This window comes from Rhinoraja longicauda, chromosome 8 (genome assembly GCF_053455715.1).
Source record: "Rhinoraja longicauda isolate Sanriku21f chromosome 8, sRhiLon1.1, whole genome shotgun sequence".
NCBI lineage: Eukaryota > Metazoa > Chordata > Chondrichthyes > Rajiformes > Arhynchobatidae > Rhinoraja > Rhinoraja longicauda.
In genome coordinates, this window is record NC_135960.1 from 48,444,728 (window position 1) to 48,461,695 (window position 16,968).

Genomic DNA, 16,968 nt, shown 5'->3' on the forward strand with positions numbered 1-16,968 from the left:
TGAAGGCTGAAGGTGGCAGGCGAGGAGAGGAACTACTATTCGCTGGACGATAAGGACGGAGTGGACATTTGGAGGCCCTGCAGCAGCCTGAGGCTCGCCTGGATCGGGCGCCGCTCCAGACCGATTACCCGGACCGGACTGGGCTTTGAAAACGGCGCCAAAATCTGGCGACCCTTGCATGTGGTGTCAGTGGACTATCTCTATGCACTTTGTACTAATTGGGGATTGTGCTTAGGTATGGCAATACTTTACTGAACTGTGTGCAAGTCAACAGTGTGACCTATTTTGCCCCGTTCACAATAATCTTATCTTACATCGACAGAGGAATGGTTATCAACTTACTCTTATGACTTCCAGTTCTTTGTTTCTTTGCATTAGCTGTTTTTCCAGTTCCACAATTTTTTCCATTGCTTCATTTTCAGTATCTTGCAACTTTTCTGACAACTGAGACATTTGACAAGTTAGTTTACATTTTTGTACCATTTATCAAGATCAATTCTGTCTCAGATGTAGATGTACACTCATCACGTCACATTGGACAAAGGCCAGATGTAGATGTACACACATCACGTCACATTGGACAAAGGCCAGATGTGAAAAAACAGGTGTGGGGCAAAAGGACTGAAGATTTGCGAATTGTGAAGCCAGAGGAAGGAATGCAGATGGTGGGTGAAAGGGGGAAAGAAAGAAAGGGGGAAAATAGGTGGAGTCCAGGTGGGGCACAGGGGAGGTGGGAGATTTAAAGTTTTGATCGATAAACTGTGACTAATCCTGAAACACTGTTCGGTCAATGAGTTCTACAAAATATACTTCTACATTCTGCAGTATCACAATCTATTGGGCATTTAAAACATGCCTCTCTCTCTCTGCAATGCATAGTCCTCAATCAAACTTATGTTCTTATTTTTGTTATTGTAAGTCTAATCATTGCTTAATCATACGAGGGTGAAATTAGTTCCCAGAGAAATTTAGGGACAAATAATAATTTGTGGCAATTATTCACTTCGAGCGTTATTGCTCAACGCACACTCAGGAGACTAGAGTCCTGACTGAAGATTTAAAGCACGGATTACATGAGAAATGTTTTCTTCCAGTTCTTCCACCCTCTCCAAGGCAGCATTCTTGGTCTCAGCATCTTCCAGTAACGCACCCACGTCAAATACGTTGTCCATGTAGGCTTGAATCTGCACTTGGAGTTTGTCACTCTCTGTGTTTTTCAGCTTCTAAAAACAAAAAGAAAGTTAACAATCCACTTTAAAATACAGCTTCTTGGGTTTATATACCAGACTGTCATGTAAAAAGTACAGTTTGTACAACTCCCTCTCAGCAGAATTCATCTATTTTGGACAGATGCAACGCTGGAGAGGATTTGCTGCTTTTAGTGGTAGAAACAAAGAACTGCAGATGCTGGTTTATACCGAAGCCTATGTTTCATTTTGTAAACCAGCATTTGCAGTTCCTTATGACCCGCACCCACCTCTTCTCCGCTTTCTCCCCCCTTACTACAATTAGTCTGAAGAAGGCGTAGGAACGAACTGCAGATGCTGGTTTTACCGAAGATAGACACAAAGGGCTGGAATAACTCAGCAGGACAGGCAGCATCTCTGGAGCGAAGGAATAGGTGATGTTTCGGGTCGAGACCTTTCTTCAGACCTTGGCACTAAAGAAGGGTCTCAACCCGAAACGTCAACCATTCCTTCTCTCCAGAGATGCTGCCTGTCCCGCTGAGTTACTCCAGCATTTTGTGTCAACCACCACCTCTGTATTCCAGAAATGAACCACTCTAAATCACTTGCTCTTCAGACCACCTTTAAAACTCCTTGTCCTCTTCATTTTTGATACCCAGATGCTGGGAGAAAGACTCTGATTATCCGAGCCTATCTATTCCTGTCATAATCTTATACACTTTGATCGTATCACCCCTCAGCCCATTCAATCTCACTCCATGATGAATGTCCTCCAATCCAGGCAACACGCTGGTGAATTGCCTCTGCACTCTGCCCAATGCAATCACATCCCTAGTCTGAATATATTCAGAGTAAGGATATCGGTATATGGAACTGCCAGAGGAGGTCATTGAGACAGGTACAGGTATGATAACAATATTTCAAAGACATTTGGACAGATAAATGGATAGGAAAGGTTTAGAACAACATGGGCCAAACACAAGCAGGTGGGACTAGTGCAGATGGGACATGTTGGTCAGCATGGATAAGTTGGGCCGAAGGGCCTGTTTTTGTGCTACATGACTATATGACTCTATAGTGGGAAGCACAGTAAGACACGGGAGCAAGTGGGAAGTCGTTAAGTGCTGTGAACAAACAAAGGACCAGTGGAGTGTACATCCACAGGTTCCTTAAACAATAGCAAAATGAGTCGATAAGATGATCAAAGGGACTTTCTTTATTAGATCTGTTTTATAGGACTTAGGTTAGGCTGCATTTGGAGTACTGCGTGCAGTTCTCGTCACCACATTATAGGAATGATGTGGCAGCTTTGGAAAGGGTGCAGAGGTGATTTACCAGAATGATGCCTGGATTAGGGGCTATTAGCTACAGGGAGAGAGGTTGGACAAACTAGGATTGTATTTCCTGGAGAACCGGGTGTTGAGGGATGACTTGATAGTACTTTATAAAATTATGAGAGGCATAGCTGGTGTAGGCAGTCAGAAGCATTTTTTCCGTACTCATACTAGAGGGCATTGCTTTAAGGTGAGAGGGGCAAAGTTTAAAGGAGATGTGCGGGGCAGGTTTTTTAAACAGAGGATGGTGAGTGTCTGGAACATGCTGCCAGGGTTGGTGGTGGAGGAGGCAGATATGAGAGAGGCATTTCAAAGACTTTTGAATAGGCGTATGGATATGGTTCATGTGCAGGTAGACAAGAGTTGGTTGTGGCATCATGTTTGGCACAGACATTGTGGGCTGAAGGGCCTGTTCTTGTGCTGTACTGTTCAACGTTCTGCCTTTTAATTTTTCCCCAGAGTAGAGTGACCTCATGTTTTTCTACATAATATTCCATCTTTGTGTCCTCACCCAGTCACTGGCCTTTCTGCATCTTCCTCACATCCCCACACTGCTTAGTATCATATCTCATCTCTATTAATATTCTCCCTGCTCCAATCTAGTAAATTAGTTAATGTCAAAGATATTCTGGGTGAGAAAATTAATTACAGGTCCACCAACGATTTCCCACCACCCTTGGCTCCAGAGCCTTTCTAGATTATCTGTTTTGGCAGACCAACAGAAGTCCGGGCCTCCGAGAGGAGTCCAATGGTGCTGGAACGGTCCACCTTAGCAGCCGGGCGGCCGAGATACCGGCCCACGAAGTCGACCGTGGAAGGCGGCAGTGGGAATGGATCTGCCGGCTCCAGCTGGGCCGGAGTTCCAGAGCCTGGGCCGCAGGAGGAAAATTCGACCCGCCGAGTGGCGCAGAAGTCCCGATGAGGTCAAATTCGGCAACCTCGCCCAGCCTAAGCTCCACAATTCTACGGGGACTTCCGAGGGGGGGAGGCGATTTCAAGTGCACTCTCGTAGGTTTGTCCGGATTAAAGGAGGTGCCAGACCACCAGTTGCCAAAAAAATCGGTGGTGGGCATTTAGTAGGTTCAAGCAATGGGCTATAGACATCTTGTAGCAGGATACTCACATCCAGGTATTCATCCAGTCCTAGTTTGGTGAATTCATGTTGGAGATGCACTCGGAAATTCATATCTTCTACAGAATGGACCACAATATTAATAAACTGCATACAAGCCACCTGGAAGCAAACAGAATGAACAAGATATTCAAATGGTTAACGTAATTCTCAGATCTTCCACTGATACAAGAACAAAAAGCTGCAAGCACAGTTATACCCCATGCTTCAAGTTGCCTTGAAGACCATCAAATGCATTTAATATTAAATATTGTGGTTTAAGGAACCTTTTGCTGATAGGTATATCCATGTACTGTAAATGCAACCAGTTCCAACAACTGCCTCATTTACAAAATATGTAATGGAGAAAATAAGAAACAATTTAAAAATGCCAAATAAAATAGAGGTGGCACGGTGGCGCAGCGGTAGAGTTGCTGCCTTACAGTGCCAGAGATCTGGGTTCGATCCTGACTATGGGTCCTGTCTGCACGGACCTTGTACGTTCTCCCTGTGGGTTTTCTCCGGGTGCTCCAGTTTCCTCCCACACTCCAAAGACGTAGGCTAATTCTCTTAGTAAAATTGTAAATTGAACCTAGTGTGTGTAGGATAGTGTTAGTGTGCGAGCATCACTGATGGGCGAAGGGCCTGTTTCTGCGATATATCTCTAAACTAAACTAAACTAAATATAGATAATATTGTGAAATGATTCCTCAATGTCTTTTTATAAATTGAGTTAGTTATTTCTGAAATGCACTGACCATTGTTGAAAGTCAGTCAGATATCTGTTCTGCTTAAGTGCCTGAGTTTTCCATTAAACTTCAACAGTTTACTAATCCTCGGACGTACAGAGCATTTAGATAGATTCACTGAGGCTCATCATTATGGTCATGGTGTGCTGCCACAAGCAATAAGACAGAGGGCAGACAATGAGGAATCACACTGTCCAACGACATCGATTGATTTGAAAATGAAAAACAATTAATCAAGTCTGGGGAACAATAGCTGATTGATTACCTTTCATTCTAACCGCAGACCATTCCTAACAACCACACAAAGAACCCCTGGAGACTGCTCCCATTTTATACATAATCTCTTCCTCATAGAGACAACTGAAGAATTGCTATTCCAATGAAAGAAACTTCACTAATCACTGATGTTAACAGAAAGAAAACCAGGCATAATATATGACAATATGGCTGATTTATTTTTCTTCATATCCAGATTCAATTTGGCACTCTAGTCTATAAAATTAATTAATTGCACGATTCCTTTATATAAAACTGATCAACTTGTATTCCTCCACATTCTCCCATGTAACTCAAGGCTCATATATACACAGTATATATAAACATAGCACAAAAAGTAAGGAAATTTGTGTTTGGTAGGTTATTTCTTTGTTGTAACAATGCTTCTTGGCAATAAATCTTATACCGTTGGAAAGCCTGTTTATTTCCCTTTTAAATGGTGCCACATTTGTAAGGAACATGCATTTGTGGGATGAGCAGCAGAGCTGAGTATATGGGATGTGCCAAATCTTCTCTGCCAATGCCAAACAGCTTATTCTGCTGTTGCTATTGACTCTTGTTTTGAGCTTCTGGTACCCCCAGGTGCTGACAAGAATGGGATGCCATCCCACAACAGTGTGTGACCAGGCTGGTGACCAGCATGAGGAGGAGGTGCCAGGCTGTTATGGCTGTGTATGGTTCTTCCACACGCTACTGTGGCTCCTGTTTATTAAATGAATAATTTGTTAAATTGCCAATATGTCTTGTTTCTTCAGACTTCAATCATCCAATCCACCAAACAACACCGAACAAGAGTCAATGGCAGAATAAGCTGTTTGGCATTGGCAGAGATTTGGCAAATTTTTCATGGGCGCAACCCATATACTCAGCTCTGCTGCTCATCCCACAAATGCATGTTCCTTACAAATGTGGCACCATTTAAAAGGGAAATAAACAGGCTTTCCAACGGTATAAGATTTATTGCCAAGAAGCATTGTTACAACAAAGAAATAATCTACCAAACACAAATTTCCTTACTTTTTGTGCTATGTTTATATATATATATATATATATATATATATATATACACTCAGATACAGGTATTCTGAAAAGATCTTTTTAATACTTTGACTTCAATAACAGACACTATTAATCATTAAAATATTAAAATCACACAAGATCTTGGATTTGTCAAGTTATCAAAGTGTGACTCGTGTGCTATTGTTATATTACGACAAAACCCGGATTGGTTTCCAGCTCATCTGGGTTCTTTAGGACCAGGAAGACATTAAGAGCCGTTCGCATTGAAATACAGGCTACATATTTGGATTAAAATATATTTTATGAATGAGTCTTTTTAACAATATAAAATCCTGCGTATCAGATGTACTGATTTGTTTTTTATACCTAATCTCCAAAGATTAAAACTGTACCCAAGACATAGCCCCAGATATATACTATAAAAACTAGTAATATTTATTATACTATATACTATATACTATTACAGGTCCACCTGGGGCAATGGTGGGGTAATCACTAATTAATATATTAGTCTATAAAATTGGGTTTCAATGTTTCCATTTCAATATTCTACTTATATTTTCAGATTTATATATATTTTTCTCAAGCTGTATTTTGATAATGAAATTGCAACACTAAATATGTAACATTAACAATAGAATAACTACAAATACCAAAGGTTTAGTTTAGTTTGCTTTATTGTCACGTGTACTGTGTACACGTTCTTTTGTTGCGTGCTAACCAGTCATTGGAGTCAAGTCAAGTCAAGTCAAATTTATTTGTCACATACACATACACGATGTGCAGTGAAATAAAAGTGGCAATGCCTGCGGGTTGTGCACAAAAAGAATTACAGTTACAGCATATAAATAAAGTTAATAAGTTACTATTAGTGTCGACAAAAATTTAGTCTCTGGGGTTATAAAAGTTGACAGTCCTGATGGCCTGTGGGAAGAAGCTCCGTCTCATCCTCTCCGTTTTCACAGCGTGACAGCGGAGGCGTTTGCCTGATCGTAGCATCTGGAACAGTCCGTTACTGGGGTGGCAGGGGTCCCTCATGATCTTGCTTGCTCTGGATCTGCACCTCCTGATGTATAGGTCCTGCAGGGGGACGAGTGTAGTTCCCATGGTGCGTTCTGCCGAACGCACTACTCTCTGCAGGGCCATCCTGTCCTGGGCAGAGCTGTTCCCAAACCAGACTGTAATGTTGCCGGACAGGATGCTCTCTACAGCCCCAGAGTAGAAGCAATGAAGGATCCTCAGAGACACTCTGAATTTCCTCAGTTGTCTAAGGTGGTAAAGGCACTGCTTAGCCTTACCCACCAGTGCGGCAATGTGCGTTGCCCACGTCAGATCCTCTGCGATGCGGACTCCCAAGTATTTAAAACTGCTCACCCTATCCACAATAGACCCATTTATCTCCAGTGGCGTGTACGTCCTTGGATGTTTAGCCCTTCTGAAGTCCACAATCAGCTCCTTTGTTTTAGTGACATTCAAGAGGAGGCTATTATCCTGACACCAGAGTGCCAGATCAGCCACCTCCTCCCGGTAGGCCTTCTCATCGTTGTTGGAGATCCGGCCCACCACCACAGTGTCATCAGCAAACTTGATGATGGAGTTTGAGCTGAACCTGGCCCCACAGTCATGTGTGTACAGGGAGTACAGTAGGGGGCTAAGGACGCAGCCCTGGGGGGATCCTATGTTCAGGGTGAGGGAGCTAGATGTGTGTTCCCCCATCCTGACCACTTGGGGCCTGGCAGTGAGAAAGTCCAGGACCCAGGCACACAGAGGGGTGCTAAGCCCCAGTTCCAGCAGCTTCTCAACCAGTCTGCTGGGGACTATTGTGTTGAATGCTGAACTAAAGTCAATGAACAGCATCCTCACATAGCCCCCCTGGCTGTCCAGATGAGAGAGAGCGGTGTGTAGAACCTGGGAGACCGCATCATCCGTGGACCTGTTCGGACGGTATGCGAACTGTAGTGGGTCCATGTTGCGAGGAAGGAGGGCGCAGATGTGCTTCTTGACTAGCCTCTCAAAGCATTTCATGACAACCGAGGTGAGGGCCACCGGTCGGTAGTCATTTAAACACGCTGGAGAGGCATTATTTGGCACCGGTACAATGATGGATCTTTTGAAGCATGCAGGGACCACGGACTTTGCCAAGGAGAGGTTGAATATTGTGGTGAGTACTGGAGCAAGCTGAGTAGCACAAGACTTTAGTACTCGCCCAGATATACCATCTGGGCCTCCAGCTTTCCTCGTGTTCACACGCGTCAGAGCCCACCTCACCTCATGCTCGGACACCGAGAATGTGTGCACATCCCCGGCGGTGGATCCCCCTCCAGCCTCGCTAGCCAGCGCCCCTTCGGTGCTGTTTTTAGACGGCGAGCTGGTGGTGTTACCCATCTCAAACCGTGCATAAAAGAGTTCAGGTCATCAGCTAAGGAGGAGCCGGCACTTCCGGTTGAGGGGGTGCTGGACCTGTAGCTAGTTATAATCCGTAGCCCCTGCCAAAGGCGCCTGGTGTCCTGCTGCTCCATCTGTGACTCCATCTTGTCCCGGTACCATCTTGTCCTTCACTGCCCTTCGCAGTCGGTAGGACTCTCCCTTGTAGTCGTCCATGTTGCCGGATGCCAGACCGGAGTTGTAAGCAGCGGTGCGAGCATTCAAGGCCACGCGAATAGACCTGTCCACCCAGGGTTTTTGGTTAGGGAAGATACTGACCCTTACCGTGGGAATGATGGTATCGGCTATTGTGGCAATGAAGTCCGTAATCGCTTCCGCAAACTCATTTACGTCTCTGGAACTTGCTTGACAATACATGATAGACAATACATGATAGATCCCAATACATGGGACAAGTGTAGATGAGGCATTTGGTCGATCTCGGGCAAGTTGGGCCAGAGGGTCTGCTTACGAGCTGTATTGTATTGAATTTTTGGGGATTATCTTAAAACTTGGAAGAAAAAAAGCTAAATGCTAAACTTAAATTCAAGAGCAATGTTTTCTTGAAATTAAAGGGGAAAGCAAATGATGCAGTGCTGCGACCTATACCCTAGATTATATGGTAAATAAGTAGACTTTACTATTGACTGCTATTTAACCAGCTGGGAGTTATGACTAGAGACATGGGTTTTAGATGTCATCTGACCCTTGCATCTGGTGCTGGTCGGAAACACAGGAGATAGCAGAATTTCTTGTCCTGACCATTTTTTTTGCGGCACAGTGATAGAACTGCCGCCTCACAGCGCCAGAGACCCCGGTTCGATCCTGACCTCTGCTGCTATCTGTGTGGAGTTTACACATTTTCCCTCTGACCTCCAGTGGGGTTCCTCCAGGTGATCCAGTTTCCTCCCACATCTCAAACACGTGCGGTTTGTAGGTTAATTGGGCTCTGTAAATTGCCTCAAATGTGTTGGGAGTGGATGAGAAAGTAGGATAACATAGAATTAGTATGAATGGGTGATCGATGGTCGGAGTGGACTCAGTGGGCCAAAAGGCCTGTTTCTATGCTGTATCCCTCAACTTGGTGATTCAATTGGTGATTTCAGCATTGAAAGGCAACAGTGGTTATTAATTCAGAAAATGGAGTACAAATAAGAGATAATTTGGAGCTCAATTCCTCCGGAGAAAGAGGCAACATTCAGAGGCCTGAGCTGGAAAGGGTGCAGAGAAGATTTACAAGGATGTTGCCAGGACTCCAAGGTCTGAGCTATATGGAGAGGTTGAGCAAGGTAAGAATCTATTCCTTGGAGTGCAGGAGGATGAGGGGAGATCTTAAAGAGGTATACAGAGTCATGAGAGGACGATTGGGTAAACACACAGCGTCTCTTGCCCTGAGTAGTGGAATTGAGAACCAGAGGACCAGGTTTAAGGTGAGAGGAGAAGATTTAATAGGAACCTGAGGGGTAACTTTTTTTACACAAAGGGTAGTTGGTGTATGGTATGAGCTGCCGGAGGAGGTAGTTGAGGCAGGTACTATCACAACATTTAAGAAACATTTAGACAAGTACATGGATAGGATAGGTTTAGAGGGATATGGGACAAATGCAGGCAGGTGGGACTAGTATAAATGGGACATGTTGGTAGGCAAGTTTGGCCGAATGGCCTGTTTCCAGGCTGTAGGACTCTGACTGGCAAATACGGGGTTTGTTTTCTGAGAAAGAGGTGATATGTTTCAAGATGCAGTTTTCAATGACAGTTTGCGATATAATCCACAATGGATTGTATCTACTTTTGTTCCACGACCATAGTAGTAAAAGTCGCCCAGTTTAATTCTGGCATATGAATATCCTAGCGAGCAATGGTTTAAAGTCTGATTAAAATATTTCAACATAGAATCCAAATTATTGTCATGCTTACAAGTAGATGTGCTGTTAGTGTTTCTAACATTTACTAACAATAGAAGAATGAAGACATTTCTCCTCATCTCACTCCTAAAAGGCCTACCCCTACTTATCAGTCTGTGACCCTTAATTCTCGATTCTCTATCAGCATCAGCCTGTTGAGTCCTGTAAGAATTTATAACTTTTAATGAGATCACCTCTCATTCTTCTACACTCGCGTAGATGGTCCTAGTCCTTCATAACGAGAGGATTTGAATATAGGAGTAAAGAGTTCCTTCTGCAGTGAGCCCTAATCTGGAGTATTGTGTGCACTTTTGGTCTCCCTCAAGTTGGGACATTCTTGCTATTGAGGCAATGCAGCATAGGTTCACAAGGTCAATCCCTGGAATGGTGGGACTGTCATATGAGGAAAGATTGGAAAGACTGGGCTTGTATTCACTGGAATTTAGAAGGATGAGAAGGGATCTTATAGAAACGTATAAAATTATAAAACAATTGGACATGCTAGATGCAGGAAAAATGTTTTCAATGTTGGGGAATCCAAAACCAGGGGCCACAGTCTAAGAATAAAGGGGAGGCCATTTAAAACTGAAATGAGAAAAAACTTTTTCACCCAGAGATTTGTGAATTTGTGGAATTCTCTGCCACAGAAGGCAGTGGAGGCCAATTCACTGGATGAATTAGAAAGAGAATTAGATAGAGCTATAGGGGCTAGTGGAATCAAGGGATATGGGGAGAAGGCAGGCGAGTTAGTGATTGTGGATGATCAGCCATGATCACAATAAATGGCAGAGTTGGCTTGAAGAGCCAAATGGCCTCCTCCTGCACCTATTTTCCATGTTTCCATGGATCTGTCATTTCAATGTTCACTGTTAGCCCAATCTAGCTACATGCCACATCACTGAAAGAATGGATTTAGCCCACATCTGTTTCATTTATGCTTTAGTATTGAGCAGGGAGTGTTTCACTAATCTTCATTTCTCATTGTCAATTTAACATGTTTAGACTACTTAGCTGCATCAGCAAGTATAGACAGGAACACACATTCAGCTCCTTATAAAGAAATGCAGAGCACAGCTGGAAAAAAGATTTGAGGTATTTGAAGAGTGAATCTAATACCTAGTACCTCACAAACATTGACATACTCCAACTTTTGTCTCAACATCCAATTATCCAGTTGTTATTGGCAAAGAAAATTCGCCTGGAGTCTGAGGTACAGTGACACAAACCATGAAGTGACACTAGCCATGAAGGGTGCAAGTGAACAAGCCACTCACCATGAAGTCAATGTTGTTATCTTCATTTCGGAAATGCTCCATTAACTTTTCAAACCGATACTTTTCGCCACATACCTATGGTAAGATAAATGTTTTAATAGGCAGTTAACAATAAGCAATAAGTCAGAAGGCCCAAACTCTATGGCTCACAAGAGGGCGCTGTGTGTGAGGCTGACAGTGTGCAGCATTTTGAGGAGTTGCAAGTTTAGGGCAAACATCCCTTTTCTCCAGAGATGTTGCCTGACCTGCTGAGTTACTCCAACACTTTATGTCTATTTTCGGTATAAACCAGGATCTGCAGTCCGTCCTACACACAGTTTCATTGAATGTTGGTTATTCAGCTCAGAATTGATAGCTATTCCTCTGAAATGCACTAAAATAGTTAGACGACATGCGATCTAGATTGTGGATTATTGGAACTATGTCGAACACAAACTGTGGGTGTAACCTGCAGGTCAGGCAGTACTGCCTTCTACTCTATGCCTCTGCCAATAAATGCCAGTATCAAGCATGCTTTCTCAAATACTTTATTAAGTATTGCTAACTCCCAAGGATTTGCTAATGAGAACTCCAAGATCCTTCTGTGTAGGAAGGAACTGCAGCTGCTGGTTTAAATCGAAAATAGACACAAACTGCTGCAGGACAAGCAGCATCTCTGGAGAGAAGGAATGGGTGACGTTTCGGGTCACCCTTCCTTCTCTCCAGAGATGCTGCCTGTCCTGCTGAGTTATTCTTGCATTTTGTGTCTATCCAGAGATGCTGCCTGTCCCGCTGAGTTACTCTAGCATTTTGTGTCTATCCAGAGATGCTGCCCATCCCTCTGAGTTACTCTAGCATTTTGTGTCTATCCAGAGATGCTGCCCATCCCTCTGAGTTACTCTAGCATTTTGTGTCTATCCAAGATCCTTCTGTTTCTCTGCACTTGGTCGTCGAATGCCTATTTTAAATTTTGGACAGCCATTCTCATAGGGGCAAAGATTTGAGATCTATGATATGACTTTTCAGAATTATTATTGCACTAGGTTGCAACTCTCACAGAGCAAGGTGAATATCTGAAATTATCTTCCCTGATATAGGCGTGACTACTAGAGGGTATCTGAAGAGAGGTACAAACATTTTTGAAAGATCTGATAATTGAGGGCTATGGGGAACTGGCAAAGAGAAGTCAAAGCCATGATCATGTTCAGGGCAACACAGTGGCGCAGCAGTAGAGCAGCTGCCTCACAGTGCTAGAGACCTGGGTTTGATCCTGACCTCGGGTGCTGTCTGTGTGGAGTTTGCATATTCTCTCTGTGGCCGCATGTTTTCCTCCAGGTGCTCCGGTTTCTTCCCACATCCCTAAGATGTGCGGATTTGTAGGTTAATTGACCCTGTGTAAAACTGCCCCTAGTGTGTAGGAAGTGGATGTGAAAGGGGATACCTTTGAACTAGTGTGAACGTGTGATCGATGGTCAGCATGAAGTCAATGGGCCGAAAGGCCTGTTTCCATGTTGCATCTTCAGATTTTAAAAAAGCAGGGCAGGTTTGACGGCCCTGGTGACCTAAGTTGACTCCTAGCCCAACTCCTATTTTCAGGTAATATGGTAATAATATATCAAAGATAGACAAGGAAGAAATCCTTTAGGAAGCTCAAATCACTCCCACTTGACTGTGTCAACACGAAGGCAATCTTACCTCCTTGAAATTATCAAATGCTAATAGGATTATTTCATGTCCTCCTCTGACAAGACAAACAGCTGCCAACAGTTCCAAGACCAGCGCCTTTGTTCTACAAAGACAATAAACAAGACCATTAACAGCATGAGGATAAACAAAATGTGAGTTACACCAGTCTCTTTGTACGACGTTCCATTTTGGCATTAATTTTTCCTCCAAATTCAACAAAATAAAAAATTCTAAACACATGCCAGAAATAAAAATATAATTTTCGTAACCACAAGACACTTTGACGGCTGTGTTCAAGGTCTCCATCAGATACGGAAGATGATGCAGTGTCAGCAATTTAGCTCACATCGAGAACAAAGGGGTGGCACAGTGATGCACCGGGTAGAACCGCTACCTCACAGCGCCAGAGACCCGGGTTCCATCCTGACCCCGTGTATGCAGTTTAATTGGTACACGTCACATTAAAAACCATTGAACCTTCAAGCCTTTCAGTTTGCATGTTTTCCCTGTGACTGTGTGGATTTCCTCCGGGTGCTCCGGTTTCCACCCACATCCCGAAAAGGTGCGGGTATGTTCATTGGCCCTCTGTAAATTGTCGATAGTGCTTCGGGAGTGGAATAGAACTCGTGTGAACAGGTAATGGTCGGCGTAGCCTCTGTAGGATGAAGGGCCTGTTTCCACGCTGTATTTCTAAACTCTAAACAAAACACCATCTACCTATTAAATCTAATATTCAGTGTTCAATTTTGGCCCTAATTGTACATCATTGAGTGTTGACGCTGCCTTGTCTTGATAAACAGATTTCATTGCGATGTTGGCTTTTAATGTTTCCTTGCGAGTAATAGCTCACCAGAGATCGTAATTGTCATTTAAATTAACTTCTGGTGCATTAAAAAGGGCTGCATATTATTTTGGTGGATGGTGTTTGATCCAACACCCTCTCCCAACATAGTTGAATGGGTCCATCAGTTCTTTTCGAGATACAGAGCATTTCACTTTAGCCATTCTCTTGCAATGATGATTGATTTTCTGGTCTAGCTCCATGAGTTCTTAGAACACTAATGGGACCATTAGTAAGGGCGGCACAGTTGCTGCCTTACAGCGGCAGGGAACCAGGTTAGATCCTGACCAGAGGTGCTGTCTGTATGGAGTTTGTACATTCTCCCTGTGACTGCATAGGTTTTCTCTGGGTGCTCCGGTTTCCTCCCACACTCCAAAGATGTGCAGGTTTGTAGATTAATTGACCACTGTAAATTGCCCCTGGAGTGTAGGAAGCGAAACTGGGTTAACATAGAACTAGAGTGGGAAAACAGAACTACTGGAGAAAACCCACGCGGTCATGGGAAGAACGTACTAACTCCGTACAGACAACACGTAGCCAGGATGGAACCCGGGTCTCTGGCGTTGTTAGGCAGCAATTCCACCGCTATGGTACTGTGCAGCCTTTGGTCATTATCAGCGATTCCCTGCAGGTTTTGAGCATACTCTGGCATCTTTTCCTCCGTCCACTTGGCAATCCCTTCTTGTGACAGAACTCTGCTGTGTGTTTATGTTTCAAGAAACTGGTAGCAGAGATGCAAACAATGTGGCTGCCCTAGTGTCAACATGTGGGAACCCAATGTCCCTGGGTAACCAAGGTCTGAATGCTAGAGATGTTTGTTGGCCACAGCTCATTGATGCTAGCTTGCCAATCCTAGCAGTGCTCTGAAGAACCTTTCATATCTGGGAGAGAAGGAATCACTCTGCTTGGTATACCACTGCTTTTTGGCACAATTTTGAGGTCTTGATCTTGAAGCACCTTTGGATTTGTTGGTCCTTGGGGACCAACTGGTGCATGGAAGGGCACTGGCAAATTTCACCTTTGCAATGGGTGGCACAGGTAATTGCAGGTAATACCATATATTCCTGACAGTACTCTGATAAACCTCTTCTGCACCCTTTCCAAAGTCTCCAATGAATTTCTTCCAATGAATGCTGTGCAAGGACAAAGATAATGTTAGGGGCAGCACGGTGGCGCAGCGGTAGAGTTGCTGCCTTACAGGGCAACAGACCTGGGTTCGATACTGACTACGGGTGCTGTCTGTACGGAGATTGCATGTTCTTCCTGTGACCGCGTGGGTTTTTCCGGGTGCTCCGGTTTCCTCCCACACTCCAAAGACATGGAGGTTTGTTGGTAAATTGACCTCGGTAAAAATTGTGAATTGTCCCTCGTGTGTAGGATAGTGCTAGTGTACGGGGATCGCTGGTCGGCGCGGACTTGGTGGTCCGAAGTTTCCACCTTGTATCTCTAAAGTCTAAAGTAAATTAAATCCATTTATCAAGGTAAAGCAGAGCCAACCCTCAACGATCAACAATTAATGATCAAACACTAAAGTTCACAATGAGTAGCATTGATTTCTATCTTTTCACCATAATAATTTTCAATGTTCATCCAATCAAAAACCCTACAAAACGTGAAGAAATGTTCGCAGTAAGTATTGCAATTGCTTTAAACCGGTATGTAATCACAGCGTGTTTTTCAAGTGGAAAGGATGTCTTACCTGGGATTTTTATTGTTTAGACTCAGTGCAATTTCATTAACAGCATTTGGATGTGACATGACCATGTTGAAGCCGTACTGTAATAAAAGAGAAAACATTTTACAACCAAGGAATAAAACAGAACTGATGTATTCCTCTGCCAGTCAATATCGTTTGAACTGACACAAGTATTTTTCAGTGACTATAAACGCATGGCAACAATGCAGGAAAATACACTGTACGTCCAGCTCCAATTTACATAGTGTGGGTAGGGTAAGATTATACACGGTAGTTCTGCATCACATAAAACATTGACTGGGGGTCCCAATGGTAGTATTACAAAACCAGAACTGAATTCTGTAGGCCTTTCATGTTCATAAGTTCCTAAGCAGAACTAGGCCATTTGATCCATCATGTTTACTCTGCCATTCAATCATGGCTTCCCCCATAACCCCTTGACACCATTACTAATCAAAAATCTGCCAATCTCCACCTGAAAAATATCCATTGACTTTGCCTCCACAGCCTCCTGTAGCAATGAATTGCACAGATTCACCACCCTCTGACTAAAGGAATCCCTCCTTATCTCCTTTGTTGTAAAGCTCAAAGTTGGATCCAAATGTTTACCATCGTAAATTATGAACATACAAATTGAGAAACAGCTCTTTGTTGAAAGAATGGGCTCGGAATTCACGGGAAATATAGAATACAGAGGTCATAGCCTCAGAATTAAAGGGCGCTCTTTTAGAAAGGGGGTGAGGAGGAACTTCTTTAGTCAGAGGGTAGTTAATCTGTGGAACTCATTGTCACAGAGGGCTGTGGAGGCCAAGTCAGTGGATATTTTTACGGCAGAGACAAATTCTTGATTAGAACGGGTGTCAAGGGTTATGGGGAGAAGGCTGGAAAATGGGATTAGGAGGCAGAGATCAGCCATGATTAAATGGCGGAGTAGACTCGATGGGCCGAATGGTCTAATTCTATTCCTTTAACTTGTGAGCTTGTGAAAATCAGTCGATAAGGTATCTAATAACAAGCCACGTGTTCTCACATCCTCGCCATTTTATTACATCAAGCAATGAAACATATATGCACGAGGGTCTTTGAGAAGATACAAAGTCAAAGAATGCATTTCTTTTTCCCCACATAATGACGGGCAACATAATTAAGGTGGCACAGTGGTGCAGGGGTAGAGCTGCTGCCTTACAGCTGGTTTTGATTCATTGACATTTTGAATACTTCTGGAAAGGTGGAAAGCTTCCAATATTTGTGGTCAAATGTAAGTCGAACCCGGCCAAACACTATTCAAATTCTACTTGGTGGACATACCCTATGGTCAAAACACTTCGTACTTTAGAATCAAATTGCTCCCATGATTTGCTGAGCTGTATGACTGGAAAATGAAAAACCGGCCCAATTCCCTGAAGTGATATTTGTTTTTTCATTTTCGTACTAGAGATACAGCTTGGAAACAGGCAGCTCGGCCCACCGAGTCCACACCAACCATC

The 16,968-nt window shown here is 43.5% G+C and overlaps 1 protein-coding gene across 7 annotated transcripts in view; it reads right to left on the minus strand.

Annotated features, from left to right (window-relative positions):
* fmnl2a (formin-like 2a) overlaps positions 1-16,968 on the minus strand; it is a 207,877-nt gene that overhangs the window by 36,580 nt on the left and 154,329 nt on the right. For all 7 annotated transcript variants that reach the window (XM_078403887.1, XM_078403886.1, XM_078403885.1 and 4 more), the window contains exons 8-13: positions 15,485-15,561; positions 12,954-13,047; positions 11,280-11,354; positions 3,645-3,755; positions 1,074-1,223; positions 343-444 (exon numbers count right to left, since the gene is read on the minus strand). In XM_078403887.1, the coding sequence (XP_078260013.1) occupies positions 343-444; positions 1,074-1,223; positions 3,645-3,755; positions 11,280-11,354; positions 12,954-13,047; positions 15,485-15,561 (609 nt within the window). The remainder of the gene's footprint in view (positions 1-342; positions 445-1,073; positions 1,224-3,644; positions 3,756-11,279; positions 11,355-12,953; positions 13,048-15,484; positions 15,562-16,968) is intronic.